Source organism: Papio anubis, chromosome 4 (assembly GCF_008728515.1).
Source record: "Papio anubis isolate 15944 chromosome 4, Panubis1.0, whole genome shotgun sequence".
NCBI classification, from domain to species: Eukaryota; Metazoa; Chordata; class Mammalia; order Primates; family Cercopithecidae; genus Papio; species Papio anubis.
Window position 1 is genome coordinate 29,811,620 of NC_044979.1, and position 21,558 is coordinate 29,833,177.

The following is a 21,558-nucleotide window of genomic DNA, read 5'->3' on the forward strand; positions in this document are numbered from 1 at the left end:
GCTTGGGCCCATTGTCTCCCTCTGCTGTTGGGGGAACAGGGTGGGAGGCACTGTCTAGGAAGGTGTGAGGACAGTATTAGGCGGGGCCAAAGACGTGGCCACCTAGCCTTGTACACTGGATGTAAAAGGGCCCGGGGTGTCTTGGACCCTCACCATTTAGCCTCCCATCAGAAACGTTTGCAGAGGTGGGTACCTCAGCAGAGCTCAGCACACAGTGGAGGCTGGCTTATTGCACTCAGGCCAGGCTCACACACAATCCATGTGCCCTGCTCAGGGATAGGCACCTTAAGGTGACCTCTGGCCCCTGGTCCTGAAGTCCTGCCCAGGGTAAGGGATGAGCAGCTCTGCTCATCCTGGCTCTGCTGAGGTGCCCACCTCTGCAAACATTTCTGATGGGAGGCTAAATGGCAAGGGTGCAAGATACCCTGGGCCCTTTTACACCCAGTGTACAAGGCTAGGTGGCCACATCTTTGGCCCCTCCTAATACTGTCCTCACATCTTCCCAGACAGTGCCCTCCCACCCTGTTCCCCCCATAACTCCGTCTCAAAAAAAAAAAAAAAAAAAAGAAATGAAGCCTCCATAAAACCCCCAAAAAGAACAAGGTTCCAGGAGCTTCTGGATAGCTGAACACATGGAAGTTCCTGGAGGGTGGCACCTGGAGAGGGCATGGAATCTTCATGCTCCTTCCCACATGCATGCCTCTCCTTATGCATCTCTTCATCTGTATCCTTTATAATACCTGTTAGAATAAACTGGTGTTAAGTGTTTCCCTGAGTTCTGTGAGCTGCTTTAGCAAATTAATTGAACCCACGGAGGGCGTTGTGAGATCCCCTATTTGTAGTCATTCGGTTGGAAGCACAGGTAACAAAACCCAGGAGCTTGTGATTGGAAGCTGAAGGTGAGAGGTGGGAGGTGGAGTTGCAGGGAGGGGTGGGTGGCCGAGCAATGGCAATCTTGGGGACTGAGCCCTCAACCTACAAGATCTGATGCTATCTCCAGGTAGTGCCAGAATAGAACTAAATTAGAGGACACCCAGCTGGTGTCTGCTGCAGAACTGATTGTTTGCTTGTTGGTGAGAAATCCCCACACATGTGGTCACAGAAGTCTTCTGTGTTGCTGATTGCTGTGGTGTGACAGCAGAGGAAAATCAGTCTGGGTATTTTCCTAACTCAGTTTACCTCTCTTGTGCTATCTGGGAATCTTCAAAATGATGATACTGAGCAAGTTCCTATCATGAGGGGGTTGGAAAATCCATAACTATTGGCTCAGATCCTACTGAGGAGATGCTGGAGACAGGAGAGAACTATGTTGTTTTGTGTCAGGTTTCATTGATTTTTCTCCATTCTTTATTCATTTCAAATTTCATTGTTTTATGCTCTGCTTTTTAGTATCTCCCCCTATTTATTTTAGATTTGATTCACTCTTTCAGCTTCTCAAGGCGAAAGTTTAAATTTTAAACATTTATTTTCCAGTATAAATACTTAAAGCTATAAATTTTTCTCTAAGTACTGCTTTAGCTGCCTCCTTCAATTTCCAATACTTTTTTTTATTGTTATTCAGCTCAAATTCTTTCAAATTTTCCTTATGATTTCTCTTTTGACTCACAAGGTATTTAGATGTATATTGCTTATTCATAAGTGTTTGGGAATTTTCCAGATATCTTTTTGTTATTGATCTATCTGTAAATTCACTGATCCCTTCTTCTGCTGTCCAATCTGCTGTTCAGCCATCCAGTGAATTCTTCATTGGACATGTTGTAGTTTTCAGTTCTGGAATTTCCATTTGGTTATTTTTATTTTTCCCATTCTTCTGTTGAGATCCATTAACTCACGATGATCATCTTTTTCCTTTCAGTTCTTGAATATAGTTATATCACTGTTTAAAGATTTTTCGGCTGGTGCCAACTTCTTGGGTCATCTCAGGTTCTGTTTCTACTGACTGCTTTTTCTTTTGGCTATGAGTCATATTTTCCTCTGGGTTTTTTTTTCTTTCACATGCCTTATAATTTTTCATTGTATATTAGACATTGTAGATAGTGAACTTTAGAGACTGGATTATCCTCCATTGAGGAGTGTTGATTTTTGTTCTAATAAGCAGTTAACTTACTAGTTGATCACCTTGAACCTGCTGAGGCTTGGTTTTATCTTTTGCTAGTGTGAGTTAGCTTTGGCTTTGCCCTTACTCTCAGAACAAATATTTAGTCCTGGGATATACATTTTAGCTCTATGGTGTGCCTTTTGGGAGTTTTAAGTGGAAAGCCCTAAGTGTTTACCCAGACCCTCTGACTTGGGATTCAAATTCAAACTCTACAGTCAAAATCTGTGTAGCTCTTTCAGACCTCCAGTGGTTGTCTTTTACTGGGCTCTTGGAAATTCCTCCATCCAGTTTAGCAGTCAGCCTGTGATCTGAGGGGAGTTTATATGCAGATTTAAAGACTTCGCCTTCTGTGGCTTCCTTCATTCCAGGAAATCTACCTTCAGGTGTTCTGGAGCCCCAAACTGTCTTCTGTCCTCTGACTCTTCAAGCCAAAAAAGGCTGGGGCTTTCTGCTCAAGTTCTAGCTATCCTGTGCCATTTTTACTCAGGAGTACACTCAGGGAAAAAAACACAAAAACAAAAAAACCCAAAAAACAATGTAGACGTTTCTTTTCATTGAAGAGTTGAGTTCCTTTCAGTTTCTGCCTGCTTTGGATACTTTAGGTGTTTTCAAAAAGTTGTTTTCATATTGTGTCCAGTTTACGATGCCTAAGGGTGCATTCATCTAATAAACCTTTCTGCCATTACTGGACCATCCTTTCACTTTTTAACTTATTTATACCTAAAGCGTGTCACATTTAACTCATCTATATATTTATGATCTGCTGAGGTGGAAAAGATTCATTCATAAAGCCTAAAGTGTAGTACCGAGTACAAGTGCAGGTGGAACTTGTCACTGGGGTGGGCTGCACAGAAGAGGTCTTTGTGAGGTAGGCTGTGAGGGCTAGGTAAGACTTCAATGAACAGACAGGAGGAAGACTGTGGTGACTTGTTGAGCTGAGGGTAGGGGTGGGCATGAACATGGCGTGAGGACAGTGAACAGACCCGCCTCCCTGTCTGGAGGTCTGAGTAGGAAAGGCACACTCTTTGAGTGGATTCAACACAAAGAAATGGAGGCAGCCTGGCTCAGGGATGCCCTAGACCTCTAGGCATTGTCAAGTTGCCTAAGTCCTGTTCCATCAAGGCTGTTTACTGATGTGCTTCTAGGGCACTCCCCATTCCCAGCCCTTTCCTCCAGCCCGAGGCTGGTTCCCAGCCTCTCAGGGGAATTAAAATGGGCACCTTCCACAAAGGGGCAGATGAGGTGAGGAAAACTTAACCAATACAGTTGTGCCAGAAGCCAAAACAAAAGGCGTGCCCTTTCTATAGCCCCATTAAAAGAACAGCAAAAAGGTGGAAGCATCTTCAGTGAATATGGGTCAGCACCTCCCAGACCTCAGGGAGTTCACTTCTATTCATTCCAGCACCCAGCATTGCATATCCAGATTATTTGAGCCCAATCTTTTATCCTCTGAAGAACACAATCAGCTTTGGGGCCACAAAAGGTTTAGGTAGTGGTTTAGCGATTTCTAATCCCAAACTTTGTCCTTGGGAGGTTTAGGATTAGTATTGATCATTCACAGAGCCCAAGTGTTTTCAGAGGAGGGGTTTTCTGGGGTGGGAGGATCACCTATAAGAGGACTCAGAGGGGGGTGTGGGGCATCCATGAGAAAGATGTCAGAGGAAGAGGAGTTTTTTCTGTTCAAAAATATCTCTTCAGTGAAGCCGTGGGATGGGCCTCAGTACCACATTGCCCCTGTCTGGGCCTTCTACCTCCAGGCAGCTTTCATGGGCACTGTCTTCCTTGCAGGGTTTCCACTCAATGCCATGGTGCTGGTGGCCACAGTGCGCTACAAAAAGTTGCGGCAGCCCCTCAATTACATTCTGGTCAACGTGTCCTTTGGAGGCTTCCTCCTCTGCATCTTCTCTGTCTTCCCTGTCTTTGTCAACAGCTGTAAAGGATACTTCGTCTTTGGTCGCCATGTTTGTGCTTTCGAGGCCTTCCTGGGCACTGTAGCAGGTACTGCAGGGGAAAAGGGGTTACGGGAAGGCAAAGGTTGCTACTCCACTGGAGGGGGTCCTTAAAGAGGAGTCTGGGGGAAATGAGTCTGGTGCTTTTTAAAATACTGGGGTACAAAGCAACCCAGACTACAAGTTTGGCCAAAATAGGATGTTTGTGTCTTCACTCCAAATGTCAGTCCAGTCCTTGTCTCTCTGTGCTTGCTCCACCCAATCTGTCTGCCACTCTGCCAGCCAGGCTGGGTGGGGCCCTGTCTACCCCATTATCCTCACATTTCACCACAGGTCTGGTGACAGGCTGGTCACTGGCCTTCCTGGCCTTTGAGCGCTACATTGTCATCTGTAAGCCCTTCGGCAACTTCCGCTTCAGCTCCAAGCATGCACTGACGGTGGTCCTGGCTACCTGGACCATTGGTATTGGCGTCTCCATCCCACCCTTCTTTGGCTGGAGCCGGTGAGAGTGCAGGGCAGCGATGCTGACTTAATTAGCTCAGGTTGATGTGGGTGGAAAGAGAGCTTGGGTATAACTATTTAATCTTTGACCTCTACTTTTTAAAGAGTTGTAGTATGAGGTGAAAGGGCAGTGGGAGACGAGTGCTAGCGTTTACTCTGCAGTTGGAATTGCTGTAGCTTCTCCCAGTCAGGACAGAAAATCCCCCTGCTTGAAGCCTTTGGGCAGTCTCTGGGTTCTAAGTGGAGACCACAATCCAGGCATCTCAGCTCCCACTGCACTAACTCTTGTGGAGAGTCCAGTGAGCAAGTGTTTGGTCCTTTGCAGGTTCATCCCTGAGGGCTTGCAGTGCTCCTGTGGCCCTGACTGGTACACCGTGGGCACCAAATACCGCAGCGAGTCCTATACGTGGTTCCTCTTCATCTTCTGCTTCATTGTGCCTCTCTCCCTTATCTGCTTCTCCTACACTCAGCTGCTGAGGGCCCTGAAAGCTGTGAGTGGCATTTGATAGTCAGGGAGGAATGGGTTTGGGGCTCCACATGAGAAGGAAGAGTGCTCTGGAACATAAGATGCCTAGAAATGTCCATAGCCAGAGAGGGTATCTAAAAGCAGCAAAGGAAGTGGGAGAAGGGAGAATGATGGAGATCCAAAGGAACTAGGCCAGGAGATGGGGCAGAAAAGAGGCATTCAGAGTGGATGTCCCCTCCCCCATCCCATAGAAAAGTATCCAGAGGCCGGGCACAGTGATTAACACCTATCATCCCAGCACTTTGGGAGGCCGAGGCAGGCGGGTCACCTGAGGTCAGTAGTTCCAGACCAGCCTGGCCTACATCGTAAAACGCTAAAATGCAAAAATTAGCTGGGTGCGGTGGCATGCGCTTTTAACCCCAGCTACTCAGGAGGCTCAGACAAAAGAATCACTTGAACCCGGGAGGTGGAGGTTCAGTGAGCTGAGATCGTACCACTGCAACTCCAGTCTGGGCAACAGAGCGAGACTCCAGTCTCAAAAAAAAAATAATAATAATAATAAAAATTAAAAATTAAAAAAAAAAAAAAAAAAAGCATCCAGAGGGCCAGGAAAAAGAGGGATGTGATGCTCTCTGTCTTCACCCCAGGTTGCAGCTCAGCAGCAGGAGTCAGCTACGACCCAGAAGGCTGAACGGGAGGTGAGCCGCATGGTGGTTGTGATGGTAGGATCCTTCTGTGTCTGCTACGTGCCCTATGCAGCCTTCGCCATGTACATGGTCAACAACCGTAACCATGGGCTGGACTTACGGCTTGTCACCATTCCTGCATTCTTCTCCAAGAGTGCTTGCATCTACAATCCCATCATCTACTGCTTCATGAATAAGCAGGTAAAGCTCTCTATTCACATTCCTGTGGTCCAGAAGACCCTGGTTCTTCTTGACTTTTAACTCGGAGCACCCTGGACTCTACTCAGGTTTCTAGGAGTAGACGAGGGAAGCCACAAAACCCCTGAGGAGGTTGGGAAGCCCTTGGTAAGCACAGGGAGGAAGGCATGGTTATCAAGATGAGAAAATACAACCCCAGAGGAAAAGAACTTGAGTCAGGAAAACGAAGTTGCTCCAAAGAACAGGATGAGCGAAAGCACTTTATTGAAAAACTCGTGCAGCAAACCACTATGGCACATGTTTACCTATGTAACAAACCTGCACATCCTGCACATATATCCTGGAACTTAAAAAAAAAAAAAAAAAGATTCCTCTGAATTTCCAGTCCTTTCATTTAATAAGTTCTTAATCATTTCCCTTCCAACTTTTAGCCTGCATGAGCATGTGTGAAGCACAGAAATCGTACCACATGCATAAATCTCTAATATTATCTTATCATCTGAAGGTACTGGGGAATTGCCTATCCCCTATCCTGAAATCTGAGCTAATAAACACCAAACCCTAAGTGGCAAAAACCCTACTTTCAGATGGTATTGTTTCCTCAATCCCAGAGGTAGACTCAAAAATAATTTGAAACCTCCCTGGATAGAACAGAATTGGCAGTCCTTTCCAGCTGGGAGCACCTGCTAGTAATGGAGGGGCCTCTGTTGGCAGTGCTTTTATGAAGCAGGATGGTTTGTGAATTTACGAACAGTGAGGTCTCAGACTTGACCAGAATATTTAGGATTACCATAGACCCTGGAGTTGTTCTAGACTGGAATCTAGACAGTTTTCACGACGGGGAAGATAGATTCAGAACCACGTAAGGGCATTCTGGTACAAAGCATTGTGCAAGGCTTTGGTGATACACAGAATGAGGTCTTTTTTCCCATACTTCCTTGTCTGCCAAGGCTATCTCCAATTGTGCCTTTCTCTCCAGTTCCAAGCTCACATCATGAAGATGGTGTGTGGGAAGGCCATGACAGACGAATCTGACATAAGCAGCTCCCAGAAAACAGAAGTTTCTACTGTCTCGTCTAGCCAAGTTGGCCCCAACTGAGGACCCAATATTGGCCTGTTTGCAACAACTAGAATTAAATTTTAAGTAAGTTTCTATTGTCTCTGTCAGAAACCAAACTACTAAAAACACAAAAAAGATGGTAAGAGGAGTGATGGCAGTTTGGGGAGTCAATTTTTCATTTTCTTACTATTGCCTTCTTGCCTACAAAGCTACTGTTTCCACTGGGTCTATTTCAGACCACACAAAGGCCATTTCAACAATCATCAGTTTCTACTCCTAAGTGGCACCATTCACAGCACTTGGAGAACTGATTTTTACATACAAGGCAACTAAAAAGGAATATGGCTTTAAGTTTTCAGTGTATGGATACTTTCCTTTTTAGTAACTTTTTTTTTTTTTTTCCTGCTGGGGATCCATTCTGAGATGATATATACTGAATTAGAACAAACTTAAGAAAACACCTTAGAAATGGGAAAGACATAAAGAAAAAAAACCCCCCAAAACAAAAAACCTTAGTGGTCCCAAATATGTTTGAAAGAACTTCTGGATAACTGCTACAGCTTTGGCAGGAATAGCCATGTCCACAAGCCCCTGAGCAAGCACAAATTATTCCAGGTGCTTCCTCCCCATCGCATTTGGCTAAACCTTTGTATTTGTCTTAAACTGTGTGTTTACTAAAGTTAATAGTTTAATTCTCTTGAGGTTCTCAAAATGAATTTGCATGTCTTAGTACCATTTGTAAACAATACCATAATGTTAAATAAAATTGTTTTACCTTATGCTCTATACTCTCCCTCCAGGCCCCCCAAAAAGAACCTTTTTGAAATAAAAATCAAGATAAACGTGTGTGTACATTCAGAATCGCTTGTGTTTGGTATCAGATAATTATAAAACGAGCAGCAGGTCTCTCCAGTTATACAGCCTAATGGAAGTAAAGAAAGGTCATGGCTCTGGTGAGAAGGATGCTAGAAAATACCAGAAAACAGGGAGAAAAGAATAACCATTTAGGAGAAGGCAGTGCTGTCTCTGAGTTTGGGAGAACTTCAAGGAGAGTTCCCTTTCTGACATTTTACAGCATCCATACTCCTAAGCTAGAGTTCTATTTCTTAGAAAATGAAGGTCATACATACCCCATAATGAATGTAAACAGTTTTATTTAGAAACAGATAGGTACCTGTTCACATTGCAGAATATAAAACTTGGTTTACACTCTATAAAAAATAACCAATATCCAAATTCAAGAGAGCTAGCATTCACAGAACACACAATATGGGTGTGTAGCTACTGTTCACCAGCCTCAGGCTTGATTTAAACCAAAAAAAAAATCCAAAGGGATCATTCAAGATTACCATACAATGCCTCCTGCTGTCTTAGCAGATTAAGGTTTGCTTTTCAAGTGCGTGATTTTAACATAAAGTCTGGGCTCTCTGCACCTAGTGAGGTGTGAGGCTCTCTTGCCACACAGTTCACACTCACTTAACTAAGCCAGAGTTGGTAGATTATTAAATTATCACTGGTCTTACTAACAGTAAAAATGGGGAATCCAGAGGGCAGGAAATTTCCATTACCCTATATTGGGGCTAAACTGAAAAGAGTATATCCATTATCAAGAGCTCAGTACAAAGGCTGGGGTGAAGTTGCATGATACCTGGCTTTTTAACCATACCAGGGAGCCCACCTCAACATGACTGTGGAAGACCAAAGGATATACCTAGGTTCAGATTATAATAAATCACCCAGCACCACCTGAATGTATTATCCACAAAGATATAGCAATAATAAAGGTTATATATACATATATTTATCTTGGTAACCTGAGGGCTAAAAACGTGGAATACGATTCTTCTTCTCAAGAGGTCCATCTGTAAGAAAGGGACCCAAAAGGACAGTGTTTGTGTTGCATAAAATATGGGTGAAGTAGAGTTGGGAACAGAGGGTGGTTTCTTTAGCTCTTTCCGCATCTCTCTCTCTGATAAGGACTGAAAACCTGTTGATTCATGATAAACTTTTCCTTTTTTTTTTTTTTTGGCAGCGGGGAGAGGGACAGAGGAAGAAATGGGGTATGATGGGTCAAAGGCAGGAAGGGTGAGCCATGGTCCTCAAACCAAAGAGCCCTCTCTGTAGGTCCTCTCATCTTTGAGTGTGAGCTCAAGCTCTCCAGCGGACACAGGAAGAGGCCTGGTAGTAAGTGGTTTGCATTGTGAGGTATGAGGATCCCTGGTAAATTCAGCAGCATGTGGTTTTTGGAAATCAGCCCACAAGATAAGAACACTGCAACCAAATTCATAACTAATACTGCTAATTTAACTATTGTCCAAAAGAGAAAGGAAATAAGGAAAAAATCCCCACTATATTGGGAGGTTCTAGGCTTTCCTATAAGTTATCCAAATAGTCTTTTTTTAATCTTAGGGTTTCTTAAGAGAATTCCCATTCAGTGACCATTTCTTTCGTTAAAGGCACTTTCAATGACATGATTGGAAAGGAGTGAATTTTAATTGTGGTGAAACCAAGATTAATTCCTTGGCACACCCGGGAAGAAGAGGAACTGGATTGGGGCATTTACAGTGATTTCAACAGGCAAATAATTAAGTCGTGAGCATTTCAACAGATGCATACCGAGAAAAAAATGTTTGCCCTGAAAACACTTGTATTTTTCCTTTAGTTTTACAGCTGTTTCTATCTATAGCTCTGTAAAGAGATCACATTCACTACTTGATTGATTTTCAAGACACTGGCCCTAACTCTTCCCACTACAGCTGTGCTTGACAAAATTAGCCAACAGTCAGTACTACAAGGGGAAAAAGAATAAAATCAATTTGGGCCAAGCTTTCTTAGAGCAAAGGGATCTTTCCTTGCCCAGGTAATGGCAGGTTCAGTTGCTGGACGTGTAGCAACTGAATGTAGTATGTGGCCCCTAGTACCTATGAAATGTTGGACTTTTTGACAGGCAAAACTAAGTGTTCTCTCTCTAAATATAAATTGTGGAGTATATATTTTTTTCCTTTCCTCTCTTCTGCACATTTCTTATTGATCTCAGGCTTACAAAATTAGTTAAGTGAGAATTATTAAAATCATATAAGGGGTTGAGAAAGAGTAAAGAGCTAATGTTTGTCTACATGTGTGAGTTGAGGATCTTGATCCTTCATATCATACTCCCAACCAGAGAACAAATACAAAAATAAACACGCCATGTTATACATAATATAAAGTGTAAATCTACAAACACAAGTGTACTAATAAGAGTTGTTCCTCAGAAGCACGGCTTCCCTCCAGTCCCTCAGAGAGGAGGAGGAATGGGGACGGGATGGTTTTCATTACGCCTTTTCACGTCTTAAAAAGTTTGTAATAACAGTCTCAGTAGCGCAAACAATTTCATGTGAAACCAGAAGCTGTAAAAATAAATTACTTTTGAGGAAATGAGGGTTCCTCCGCAGCTCAGAACTCATCATGCCGTACTAAGGCCTCCCCAAAATCTGTGGCCTGGCTGCCAACAAATAAGTCATACTTGTCAACGATCTCCTCCTTGGTAAGCTTGCCATCCTGAAATTAGAGATAGCAATGAATTGAAGCAGAACATATTTCCCATTAAAAATTCAGAAACACTGTTATAGAAGAATCGGGGTTAATCAGGAGTTAAGATTCTCACTTCTACTAAATTAAGTGTGAACTCAGCCCTCATTCCCCCCACATACATACAAAGAGGGAAGAAAACAGCAATTACACATCCCCTTTTTCTTTTTTTGAGACTGAGTTTCACTCTTGTTGCCCAGGCTGGAGTGCAATGGCGCAATCTCAGCTCACTGGAACCTCCACCTCCCGCGTTCAAGTGATTTTCCTGCCTCAGCCTCCCGAGTAGCTGGGATTACAGGCATGCGCCACCATGCCCAGCTAATTTTGTATTTTTAGTAGAGACGGGATTTCTCCATGTTTATCAGACTGGTCTCGAACTCCCAACCTCAGGTGATCTGCCTGCTTCAGCCTCCCAAAGTGCTGGGATTACAGGCGTGAGCCATCGTGCCAGGCCCATTAAACATTTCTTTTATCAAGAAAGTTAAAAGTGAAAGGGTGGAAAGAATATAACACAATAACTCAATGCTAGAAATAAAGCCTTCATGAGGAGAAAACTCTCCCTTTAGAGAAAAATATGGAACATCTCCTAGACGGGGATGACTACATGCATTTCCTTTTCTCATACATCTCAGGACACAACACCTGGCTACTAAAGTGACTTTGAGCAAGAACTTAAAGCAGATCAACACTTAAAAAGGCTCTAAGATAAAAAACTGAATTTGAAACTGAAGACTAGCCTAGACAAAAGTATACTCAGAACACTAAAAATCTCCATTTTTAGACTGATTTTTCAGCTTACTCCAAGCAGGGCATTCAAATCTCCAACACAGGTGACTGGGCTTAGGGACACTACTTTGAACAAAATACCTCAGATAACTAATTGATCAAGGACAATTTGAACAGGCTCCAAAGAAAAGCTGATTTATGGCCTACACAAAGGACCCAATTAAAAAAAAAGCATATTTGATTTAAGAAGGAAACAACCAGCTTTGAGTAGAAAGAATGGGCCTGTGACAGGTAAAGGAACAAATGAAGTAACAAAGCAAAAAAAAAAAAAAAAAAAAAATTCCTGGGGATCTAAAAATACGTGATGATGCATGCTGGGCACAGGCTACACACAAAGGCTCTTTTCTGAAGCCAGATTTCCTACAATGCTATCAGGACTGGGCAAAGGGATTTCTAAAATGAGATCAGATAGCTAGTGCTGCCCTGAAAGGTTTTAATCACCAGATTCAGATAGTTGGCTGACTTAAGACTAATTAAGACCCTAAATGCTCTTTGTACCTTAACATAAACTGTTTAGGTGATCCCCCAGAAGCATACTTCAATCAAGGATAGATTGTGTGGGCCTGGCCAGACTTACCTTGTTTTGGTCTGATTCATAGACCAGGTGCCTGGCTTCTGCCTCTGCATGATCATAGTCTGAGGGAAGGATCCAATCTTTGGTCTCTTCCTTGTCCATCTTTCCATCACGGTTCTTATCCCGAAACTCAACAAACTGCTCTCGCTCTGTCTTTACCCATTCTGGCTCATCAGTATTCCCATCATGGCTGTACATGTCACCTGGGCACACAGACATACATACAAAAGAAGGGTTTGTCTTTTCCCAAAAACTGCCTCATGCTAATCTGGCCTAACCCTTTTTCCTCATCCATTTGTTTGGAACCCAACGGCAGCTGCGAGGGTATTTTAGGCCAGAGAGACTTTAGAAAGCAAGGTATTTTCCTGAGGCTTAATTACTTATCTTGCAACAAGAATATTTCCAGCTGCTGATTTTAAGTCACATGAGAGCAAGGAGTCCTTATACCTTAATAAATGCAGAAATAAGAGGAGAGAACTACCATCAAGAAAGATTTAGACTCGTTCCCTACATTTCATTTCACCCTAAGGTAGCTAATTAAACTAGACCACTTGTTTTAGAAAGGTGTAGCCCAATTACTACAAAGAGTCCATTATACCAGTGGCCTTCAGTTGGGACAAGCATGCCCCTGGGGAAACAGGAACACTGTCAAGGAGTACACTGAGAAAGGTCAGTCAAGAGAGAATCAAATTCCAGATACTCAGTTCCACATATAGTTTTTTCCAAAAATTGATCTTCATAAGAATGTACCTCTGGCCATCAAGGTTTTTTCCCCATCTCCCCCCTTTCACAACTGCCCTTGTCCCACTTTATAAAAGAAAGGCATATTTTCATCCATTTTGAAACTACAGGGTAAAAAGCTCCAAGATAATGAAAAAGAAACGATTAGAAATACCAGTGTCTTGCCGGGCATGGTGGCTCACACCTGTAATCCCAGCATTTTGGGAGGCCGAGGCAGGCAGATCACCTGAGGTCAGGAGTTTGAGACCAGCCTGGCCAAAACGGCAAAAACCTCATCTCTACTAAAAACACAGAAATTAGCTGAGCATGGTGGTGCATGCCTGTAATCCCAGCTACTCGAGAAGCTGAGGCAGGAGAATCACTTGAACCCAAGAGGCAGAGGTTACAGAGAGTCAAGATCATATCACTGCATTCTAGCCTGGGCGACAGAGCAAGACTCCGTCTCAAAAAAAAAGAAAAAAGAAAAGAAAAAGAAAAAGAAATACTAGTGTCAGTCTTCAGAATGCAAATGTCTGAAAAAAATGAATAAATTCTTCTGCATGTCAAAAGGTTTTAAATTATTTGCTAAAAAACAAACAAACAAACAAACAAAAAAAACCTTGAAAAATGGCCCGAGTTTTAGCTAAGGGATCATTAAACATAATTTTTGGGCCAGATGCAGTGGCTCACGCCTGTAATCCCAGCACTTCGGGAGGCTGAGGTGGGTGGATCACTTGAGATCAGGAGTTTGAGACCAGCATGGCCAACATGGTGAAACCCCATCCATACTAAAAATAAAAAATAAAATTAGCTGGGCGTGGTGGCCCACGCCTGTAATCCCCAGCTACTGGGGAGGCTGAGGCAGGAGAATAGCTTGAACCTGGGAGGCAGAGGTTGCAGTGAGCCAAGATCATGCCTCTGCACTCCAGCCTGGGTGACGGAGCGAGACTCCACCTTAAAACAAACAAAAAAACCCCATAATTTTTGATGATAGATTACATGATTTCTGGCATGTAACTCAAAAGGAGTTCCAAGAACTAAGCGACATTGCTATGACAAAACTTCCATTTCCATCAACTTATTTACTAATGTAAACAAGGTCTGTTAGTACTTCCTCTAAAAATAAAAATTAGGAATTGATGCTGAATCCCGTTTCACTCTAGCGATAAGTAATTGTCACCCGTGGATATGAAACTATTTGAAAAAAAAAAAGTGTCAAAGAAATGCATTTAAAAAATACGTAAACATAAAACATTTGCAATACATGTTATTTTGTTCAATTGTGTATTAATAATTGTAATAGTAACTTAACCCAGAAGACTCTAAAAACACTTAAGAGCCAAATCTCAGAAAACCATTTTCCATATTTCAACATACATACACAATATTCTTGCAAATAAGAATGTCAAAATGACTAAGGCTTTCAAGACAAAATATGTCAGAATATAATTCTGTTGAGGAAGTAAACTGCAAATGTATCTAATAGAAGGCTGACTCGTGAGCCTGAGATCAGCCTGGGCAACATGGCAAAACACCTACAAGAAATACAAAAATTAGCCAGGCATGGTAGCGCACACCTACAGTCCCAGCTACTTGGGAGGCTGAGGCAGGAGGATGGCTTGAGCCTGGGAGGTCAAGGCTGCAGTGAACCATGATCACGCCACTGCATTGCAGCCTAGGCGACAGAGCAAGACCCTGTCTCAAAAAGAAAAAGAAAAAAAAGAAGTAGGAGGCCAGGTGGCTGACATGTATAATCTTTGCACTTTGGGAGGCCAAGGCAGGTAGAGCTCTTGAGCCCAGGATTTCCAGACCAGGCTGGGCAACGTAGGGAGACCCATGTCTACAATAATAATAATAACAAAAATTAGCTGGGTGTGGTGATGCTCTTCTGTGGTCCCAACTGAGGTGAGAGGATCACTTGATCTCCCCACCTTGGAGATCAAGGCTGCTGTGATTGTGCCACTGCACACCAACATGGGCAACAGAATGAGACTCTTGTCTTTAAAAAAGAAGAAGAAATAGGAAGAGTGTAAAATGTCCAAGTTGGTGAACAGTTTATTCATTTATTTTTTCAAGACAATACCATGTGGTGACTGATAAGTAGTATAAATATCCCCAAATCCCTATAAATTTAAACAAAAAAAAGGGCAATTGGCCAGGCGCGGTGGCTCAAGCCTGCAATCCCAGCACTTTGGGAGGCCAAGACGGGCGGAACACGAGGTCAGGAGATCGAGACCATCCTGGTTAACACAGTGAAACCCCGCTCTCTACTAAAAAATACAAAAACTGGGGCCGGCTTAGGTGGCGCCTGTAGTCCCAGCTACTGGGGAGGCCGGAGGCAGGAGAATGGCTTAACCGGGAGGCGCGAGCCGTGCAGGAGCGAGATCCGCCACTGCACTCCAGCCTGGGCCACAGAGCGATCTGGCTCAAAAAAAAAAAAAAGGGCAATTAAGTGATGGTCACATTGCTGCTTACCAAACACCATAACTTAAAAAAAAAAAAAAAAAATACAGTAATTAAAGAAACATTTCCTTTTTAAATATTAAGAAATGGAAGACAGCATCTTTGAGAATGAGATCGGCAGACAGCAAGCCTGAGATCAAGACATCTGAGCACACGCAGGAAACCCAGCCCCATTGTAACAGCTGTGTCTGTTAAGGAGTGCAGGGCCTATAGTCCCAGCTACTCGGGAGGCTGAGGCAGGAGAATGGCGAAACCCGGGAGGTGGAGCTTGCAGTGAGCTGAGATCCCAGTGATTCCACTGGCTCCACGCCAAGGAGTTAGGACCCTGCCTGCAGCAGTGAAGTGCCAAATGCAAAAAATTTGGCAAGAGTACCCCACAATGTTTTGTTTCTTATATTTATGAAATCCACCCTTCGGTATCATCCATCTCAGACTATCTCAGCCTCCTGATTGTCTTTCTGGAGTTTTGCAAAGAGTTTTTGAGACGAGTTCTTGCTCTGGCTGACCAGCCGAAGTATGTCTTGATCTCAGCTCCCCGCCCTCCCCGGGTTTACTTTATTCTCCTGCCTCAGCCTCCCCAAGTAACTGGGACTATAGGCACCCGGGCCCCACCTCGGCCTGCTAGTTTTTATTATTTTTTAGTAGAGACAGGGTTTCCCACCGTGTTAGCCAGGATGGTCTCGACCTCCTGATTCGTGATCCCGCCTGCCTCGCCTCCCAAAGTGCTGGGATTACAGGCTTGAGCCACCGGCCCTGATTATCTTTTAAAGTTGGCGTGTTCAAATTATAGAAGTTGCTACGTATTTTGTATTTAAATTTTATAGATTTCTTTCAGAATTACTTTCAAAATATCAACGCTTATCACCAACAGAGATGATTCTTTTTCTCTTTTGAGACAGGGTCTTGCTCTGTTGCTCAGGTTGGAGTGCACTGGTGCAATAACGGTGCACTGCAACCTCAAACCCTCAGGCTCAAGTGATCCTCCTGAGTTGCTGGGACTACAGGCACACGCCACCATGTCCGGCTATTTTTTTTTTTTTTTTTTTTTTTGGTATTTTTTGTAGAGACAGGGTTGCGCCATGTTGTCCAGGCTGGTCTCAAACTCCTGGGCTCAGGTGATTCACCTGCCTCAGCTTCCCAAAGTTCTCGGATTACAGGAATGAGCTACAGCATCCGGCCCAACAGAGGCTATTCTTTATAACTGTTTAAATTTCTTAATTAAATATTTCAGATGCCAGCTTTAAAACACAAAAGGAAAGCTGTTGGTCAAATTCTTTCAGGAGTTATGTAAGTGAACAAGTCTGAAAATGCTTGAGTTATATGACATCTAAGTTAAGTGTAACTGCATTGCATGTAAGGTATGGGAAAACACCTAAAGAGAAGTCTAAATAGTTCCTGCAAGTTCTAAGCAAAGGTATTTAGTCAGTGCTGCCACTTTCCTGACCTTGAGTGTTAAGGGCAGAAGTACTCCTCTGTCTTAACCTCACAAGAGAAGTTCCTCAAAGCGGGACTTGCCAATTTTTTCCCATGCTACAGCACATTCAGAAAATGTAGTATTTGTATGGTCTACTGGACCAGGTCCCTGCCCGAGCTGTCCTGAAGGCCAAGAAGACTTACTCACAGGATACGGATTAGAAAGTTCTGAATTAGGAAATAGATACATGCTTAAAAGATATGGTTTTAAAGGAAGTTAGAATACACAATACACTACAATGTAAGTGCATTTTAAAGCTAGGTGACTAAAGATGACAAACTATTTTAATTTCTATTTTTATTTATTTTATTTTATATTTTGAGACAGAGTCTTGCTCTGTGGCCCAGGCTGGAGTGCACTGGCGCGATCTTGGCTCACCGCAACCTCCGCCTCCCGGGTTCAAGCCATTCTCCTGCCTCAGCCTCCTGAGTAGCTGGGATTACAGGCACATGCCACCACACCTGGCTAATTTTTATATTATTAGTAGAGACGGGGTTTCACCATGTTGGTCAGGCTGGTCTCTAACTCCTGACCTTGTGATCTGCCCACTTCAGCTTCTCAAAGTGTTAGGATTACAGGCATGAGCCACCATGCTTGGCCGAATTTCTATTTTTAAAAGATTCAGTCTATTTGATGATTTGAAGGGATTATTAATTTTCTTGGGTTGATATTACCTTTAAAAAATGTTTTTAGAAACACATATACATTTTAGACATATATACCTAAATGTTTACAGATGAAATGAGATAATGATTGGGATTTACTTCAAAGTAAGAAGGAAGCAAGGATGTGGATGTGGCTGAGAAAAAAACTGGCTGTAAGTTGATTGTTGTTGAGGTTAGGCATGGGTACATGGGGATTCATTATACTATTCTAATTTTGGGGCAGGTGCGGTGGCTCACATTTGTAATCCCAGCACTTTGGGAGGCTGAGGCGGTCAGATTACTTGAGGTCAGGAGTTCAAGATCACCCTGGCCAACGTGGTGAAACCCCACCTCTATTAAAAATACAAAAATTAGCCAGGTATGCTGGTGCATGCCTGTAATCCCAACTACTCAGGAGGCTGAGGCACAAGAATCACCTGAACCTGGGAGGCAGAGGTTGTAGTGAGTGGAGATCACGCCACACCACTGCACTCCAGCCGGGGCGACACAGCAAGACTGTCTCAAAAAAAAAAAAAAAAAAAAAAAAAAAATCGTGTATGTCTGCAATGCTCTATAATAGATTTTAAAAATGAAAATAATTATCAGCATAACTTTGGGTGTTTTTTTTTCTTTTCTTCTTTCTCTATGTTTCCACAGGCACTGATGGGGGCTTCTTTTCAATGCTAAATTTATGAGGCGAAGAACTTTGTTTCTTCATGATCTCCTTCAACAGGGCACTAGAAGTTGAAAGATAACTGTTTGGGAGAATTTTAGGTTTACAAAGCCCAGCACCCCAGATGTAAAAGTATTTGCATTAGTTACTGACTTGTACGAAAAAAAAAAAAAGCATACATGCACAAGGTAGCTTTGGTAGCTTCAAAATATAACTCCTCTGTCCATGAATCTATATGACACACAGGGAGACAGAAATATCTCCTTATTTGGCCTCAATGCTTGATAAGTGACGTAGTTAACAGTTATACAAATTCCTCTCCTTGGGAGGTTCAAAAGAGTTCCTCAGTTTTAGCAATGGCAATAAAATGGCAAAAGCCAAGAATAAAAAGATAAATCATTTAAAAGTAGAAAACCCTATAAACATCAACCTGGGCTCAGTAAATGCACCTAGGCATTTATCCACTGTCCTGATAAACTTCTCCAAAAAAAAACCAAAAAAACCAAAAAAAACGTTTAGGGAAACACCCTATCCTATCTTCTATTGCTCATCCTTCTTTAAGAAAAGTTCAAAGTACATCACTGAACCTAAGAAAAGAAAGGTGAACAGTCAAGGAGTAATTCAATTGGAGTAACTGACTTGCTCCACACAGTTTAATGACAGGTGACAGAGGTAAGGATTAAGTCTTCCTTTCAGGCTTAAAATAAACATTTCAGATAACTATCAGAGGTCTAAAAACAAACGGGTTTATCTGAAACACAAAACCCATGGTGTGCTAGAATAAGTTATTCCCGATAAGTATGTGAAATATTAAAATATCTAATATCTTTCTAAACAAAGTATTTGTAACAATAACATTTGTAGTAACAGTCTTAGACTTTCCATCTTTACTCACTTTTTTAAAGAGATGGAGTCTCGCTATGTTGCTCAGGCTGGAGTACAGTTGCTATCCACAGGCACAACCTCATTACTAATTAGCACAGTTCTGACCTGCTCTGATTCTGTCCTAGGCTGGTTCACCCGTCCTTAGGCAACCTGGTGATCCCCTGCTCCCAGGAGGTCACCATATTGATGATGAACTTATGACTACAGTCCAGAACTGTTGGACTCAAGTGATCCTCCTGCCTCAGCCTCCCAAGTAACTGGCTACTCATTTTAATTTCTGTCACAGTAATTGGGAAACAATTTGCTCAACTACTTGGTAAGAAAGACAGCTTTTTTTTTTCTTTTTAAGCAATGAGAATATCTTAAAATTAGTCTGATGATAATAAAACAGAGCTTTACTTGGGAGAAACTAGCCTTGAAGGTGTGACATCCAAAACAATTTTTTTTTTTAAAAATTAGACACTAAAAAGGGAAATGTCAAAAGGGAGAAACTTAAAAAACAAAAGTAAAGTAGTCAGAGAATCAGACAGAAAATATGAACAGAACACAGTAAAAAGGAATGGCTACGAGAGGGATTAGCAACTCCCCGTCATTTATTTATCCATCTCTTAATCCATTCTCTATCTCCTTTCCCTGGGTTTCCCTATGTCAGTCTGGGCTCCCTGCAACTCTTTACCATCAGTTCCATTGAGCATGCAGGATATGCTATATCTGTGCTGTTGAGGATGGTAGCCACAGGTGCTTACTGAGCACTTGAAATGTGGCTGGGATGTGCTATAAGTATTTTAAAAACCCTCAATAATTTATATTAAGTGGAAATTACAGTATTTTAGAATTTCAACACACTGTTGAAATTTCATCTGTTTCTTTTTACTTTTTAATGTGGCTATTAGAAAAGTTAAAATTACATATGGGGCTCACATTTATATGTTGATTAGGCAGTGTGGCTATGGATACTTTATCACAACCCACTATCACACTGGTCTGGTTAATGATCTGGTGACAGCTAATGAGCTAGTGAGAATTGACCCTTGGGGTAAATTGTTTCTATGGGCAAATACATCTTTTTTTTTGAGACAGAGTTTCACTCTTGTCGCCCAGGTTGAGTGCAATGGTGTGTTCTCGGCTCACTACAACCTCTGCCTCTTGGGTTCAAGCAATTCTTCTGCCTCAGCCTCCTGAGTAGCTGGAATTACAGGCGCCCGCCACCACACCCAGCTAATTTTTTTGTACTTTTAGTAGAGACAGGGTTTCACCATGTTGACCAGGCTGGACTTGAACTCCAGACCTCAGGTGATCCGCTCGCCTCAGCCTCCCAAAGTGTTGGGATTACAGGCGTGAGCGACTGCGCCTGGCCAGCAAATACATCTTCCAAAGCTTCTCAGCTTTTCTAAGAAAAACATTAGAAGCAGAGACTTACCAATATACTCTTCTAGATCAATGAAACCATCAGCATTCTTATCTATATCTTCCATTGTTTCCTAAACAGGAAAGAATAAGAAGAGACTATTAAGTTAGTCTCTGAATTTGCCAGAAGAAAGTAAAGTATCTAGTTTAGGCAAACATTTATTATTCATTAAACATACACATACATATATGTATGTATGTAGGTACGTATGTGTGTCTGTATGGTTAAAACCATTTCTAGCCAGGAAATGGTAAAACATGAGCAATTTCTTATGCTTCAATCTAGAACAACTGAGTCTTCCTGGCAGAACATTGACACTGCTTAATGACAAACTATCCCATCCCGCCCATGATGATCTACCTGGTAGCCTTAGTCATGCGAAAGTCACACTAACAGGAGATGTGACCAGTGATTATGTGTACAGCTATAGATAGTCTATGTTATTAGTAACTGCCTTCTGTGAGAGTTCTTTAGTATCACTGTTATTACTCGATGTCTGACTATTGGTCATGGGATATTTTAAATAATAGGATTTCCCCCCATTCTTACAATATGGAGCTGCCAATGAAATGGCAAAATATATTATATGATAGAGGTATTATCATACTAAACAGAATGCCCAAGGCACCTTGATCAAGGTCACAGAAAAACAGTGACAGACCTTGGATTCTGAATTTGGCCAGTACTTATATAGCATATCACTCTGCCAAATACACAGGAAAGGCTAAAGGGGAAAGACAGAATAAGCCACAAAAAGAGAAACTGAGTCCCTGTTCAGAATCCTTGTTCTCACCCACCTGCACTACTATATCTTTCATGTAGTCATACTCCTCAGGGTGCAGGAAAGCTGTGAACTCCTCCTTTGTGGCAATGAGGTCTCCATCCTTGTCTGCCATTTTAAACCTCCGCTCATCTCTAACCATCATCTGTTTATAGTTAAATCCATCATCAGGGTCTGGATCATCTAGAAAACAAAAATTTAGGTCAAATCTTAAAAGGCTTTCAGAAAACATGAAAATGTGTGGGGTGGGAAATCAACTTCCAATAAAGATAAACCATGCAATGAAGAAATAACTGATTACACAGGTAAAACTGCAGCAGTACAAAGACACTTAGTCTTGGGCTACAGCTCCAGTATTGGGATGTCAGAGTCAGCTCCAAGTTCACATGGAACTCTGGCTCCTGAACTATGTAACTCACTGTTATGCTTCACTATTGGTATTAAGGCTGCTAGAAGGCTTGAATTTTCTAGTTACATCTGGAAGGCAGTGGTGGCTCTCAAGTCCCACACTGCCTGAGTTTTAACTCTACCATTTTCTAGCTGTTTGGCCTGTGCCTTTGTCTCTTTTATCTGTAAAATGGAGATAGCAATGGTGCCAGCTCCACAGGATTGTTATAAGGTT

At 42.4% G+C, this 21,558-nt stretch overlaps 2 protein-coding genes across 4 annotated transcripts in view; one reads left to right on the forward strand and one right to left on the reverse strand.

The window, feature by feature from the left end:
* Positions 1 to 3,741: 3,741 nt before the first annotated feature.
* OPN1SW (opsin 1, short wave sensitive) lies at positions 3,742 to 7,768 on the forward strand. Its single transcript, XM_003896561.5, has 5 exons — positions 3,742 to 4,096; positions 4,381 to 4,549; positions 4,874 to 5,039; positions 5,662 to 5,901; positions 6,878 to 7,768. The coding sequence occupies exons 1-5, from the start codon at positions 3,742 to 3,744 to the stop codon at positions 6,995 to 6,997; spliced, it is 1,050 nt and encodes a 349-aa protein (XP_003896610.1). The 3' UTR covers positions 6,998 to 7,768.
* Positions 7,769 to 8,094: 326 nt separating this feature from the next.
* CALU (calumenin) overlaps positions 8,095 to 21,558 on the reverse strand; it is a 33,608-nt gene continuing 20,144 nt past the window's right edge. For 2 of the 3 annotated variants that reach the window (XM_003896562.4, XM_003896564.4), the window contains exons 4-7: positions 20,953 to 21,119; positions 20,168 to 20,228; positions 11,892 to 12,091; positions 8,095 to 10,498 (exon numbers count right to left, since the gene is read on the reverse strand). In XM_003896562.4, the coding sequence (XP_003896611.1) occupies positions 10,394 to 10,498; positions 11,892 to 12,091; positions 20,168 to 20,228; positions 20,953 to 21,119 (533 nt within the window). In that variant the 3' untranslated portion in view covers positions 8,095 to 10,393. Of the gene's footprint in view, positions 10,499 to 11,891; positions 12,092 to 17,827; positions 17,927 to 20,167; positions 20,229 to 20,952; positions 21,120 to 21,558 lie in introns of those variants that run through there. The other variant, XM_009203835.2, reaches the window with a different exon arrangement.

What these genes read in the sequence shown, in the direction of transcription:
- OPN1SW (XM_003896561.5), top strand. Translation starts at nt 3,742, where the DNA reads ATGAGAAAGATGTCAGAGGAAGAGGAGTTTTTTCTGTTCAAAAATATC. An exon ending in CTTCCTGGGCACTGTAGCAG is followed by an intron (nt 4,097 to 4,380) that starts GTACTGCAGGGG and finishes ATTTCACCACAG; the next exon opens with GTCTGGTGACAGGCTGGTCA. An exon ending in CCCTTCTTTGGCTGGAGCCG is followed by an intron (nt 4,550 to 4,873) that starts GTGAGAGTGCAG and finishes GGTCCTTTGCAG; the next exon opens with GTTCATCCCTGAGGGCTTGC.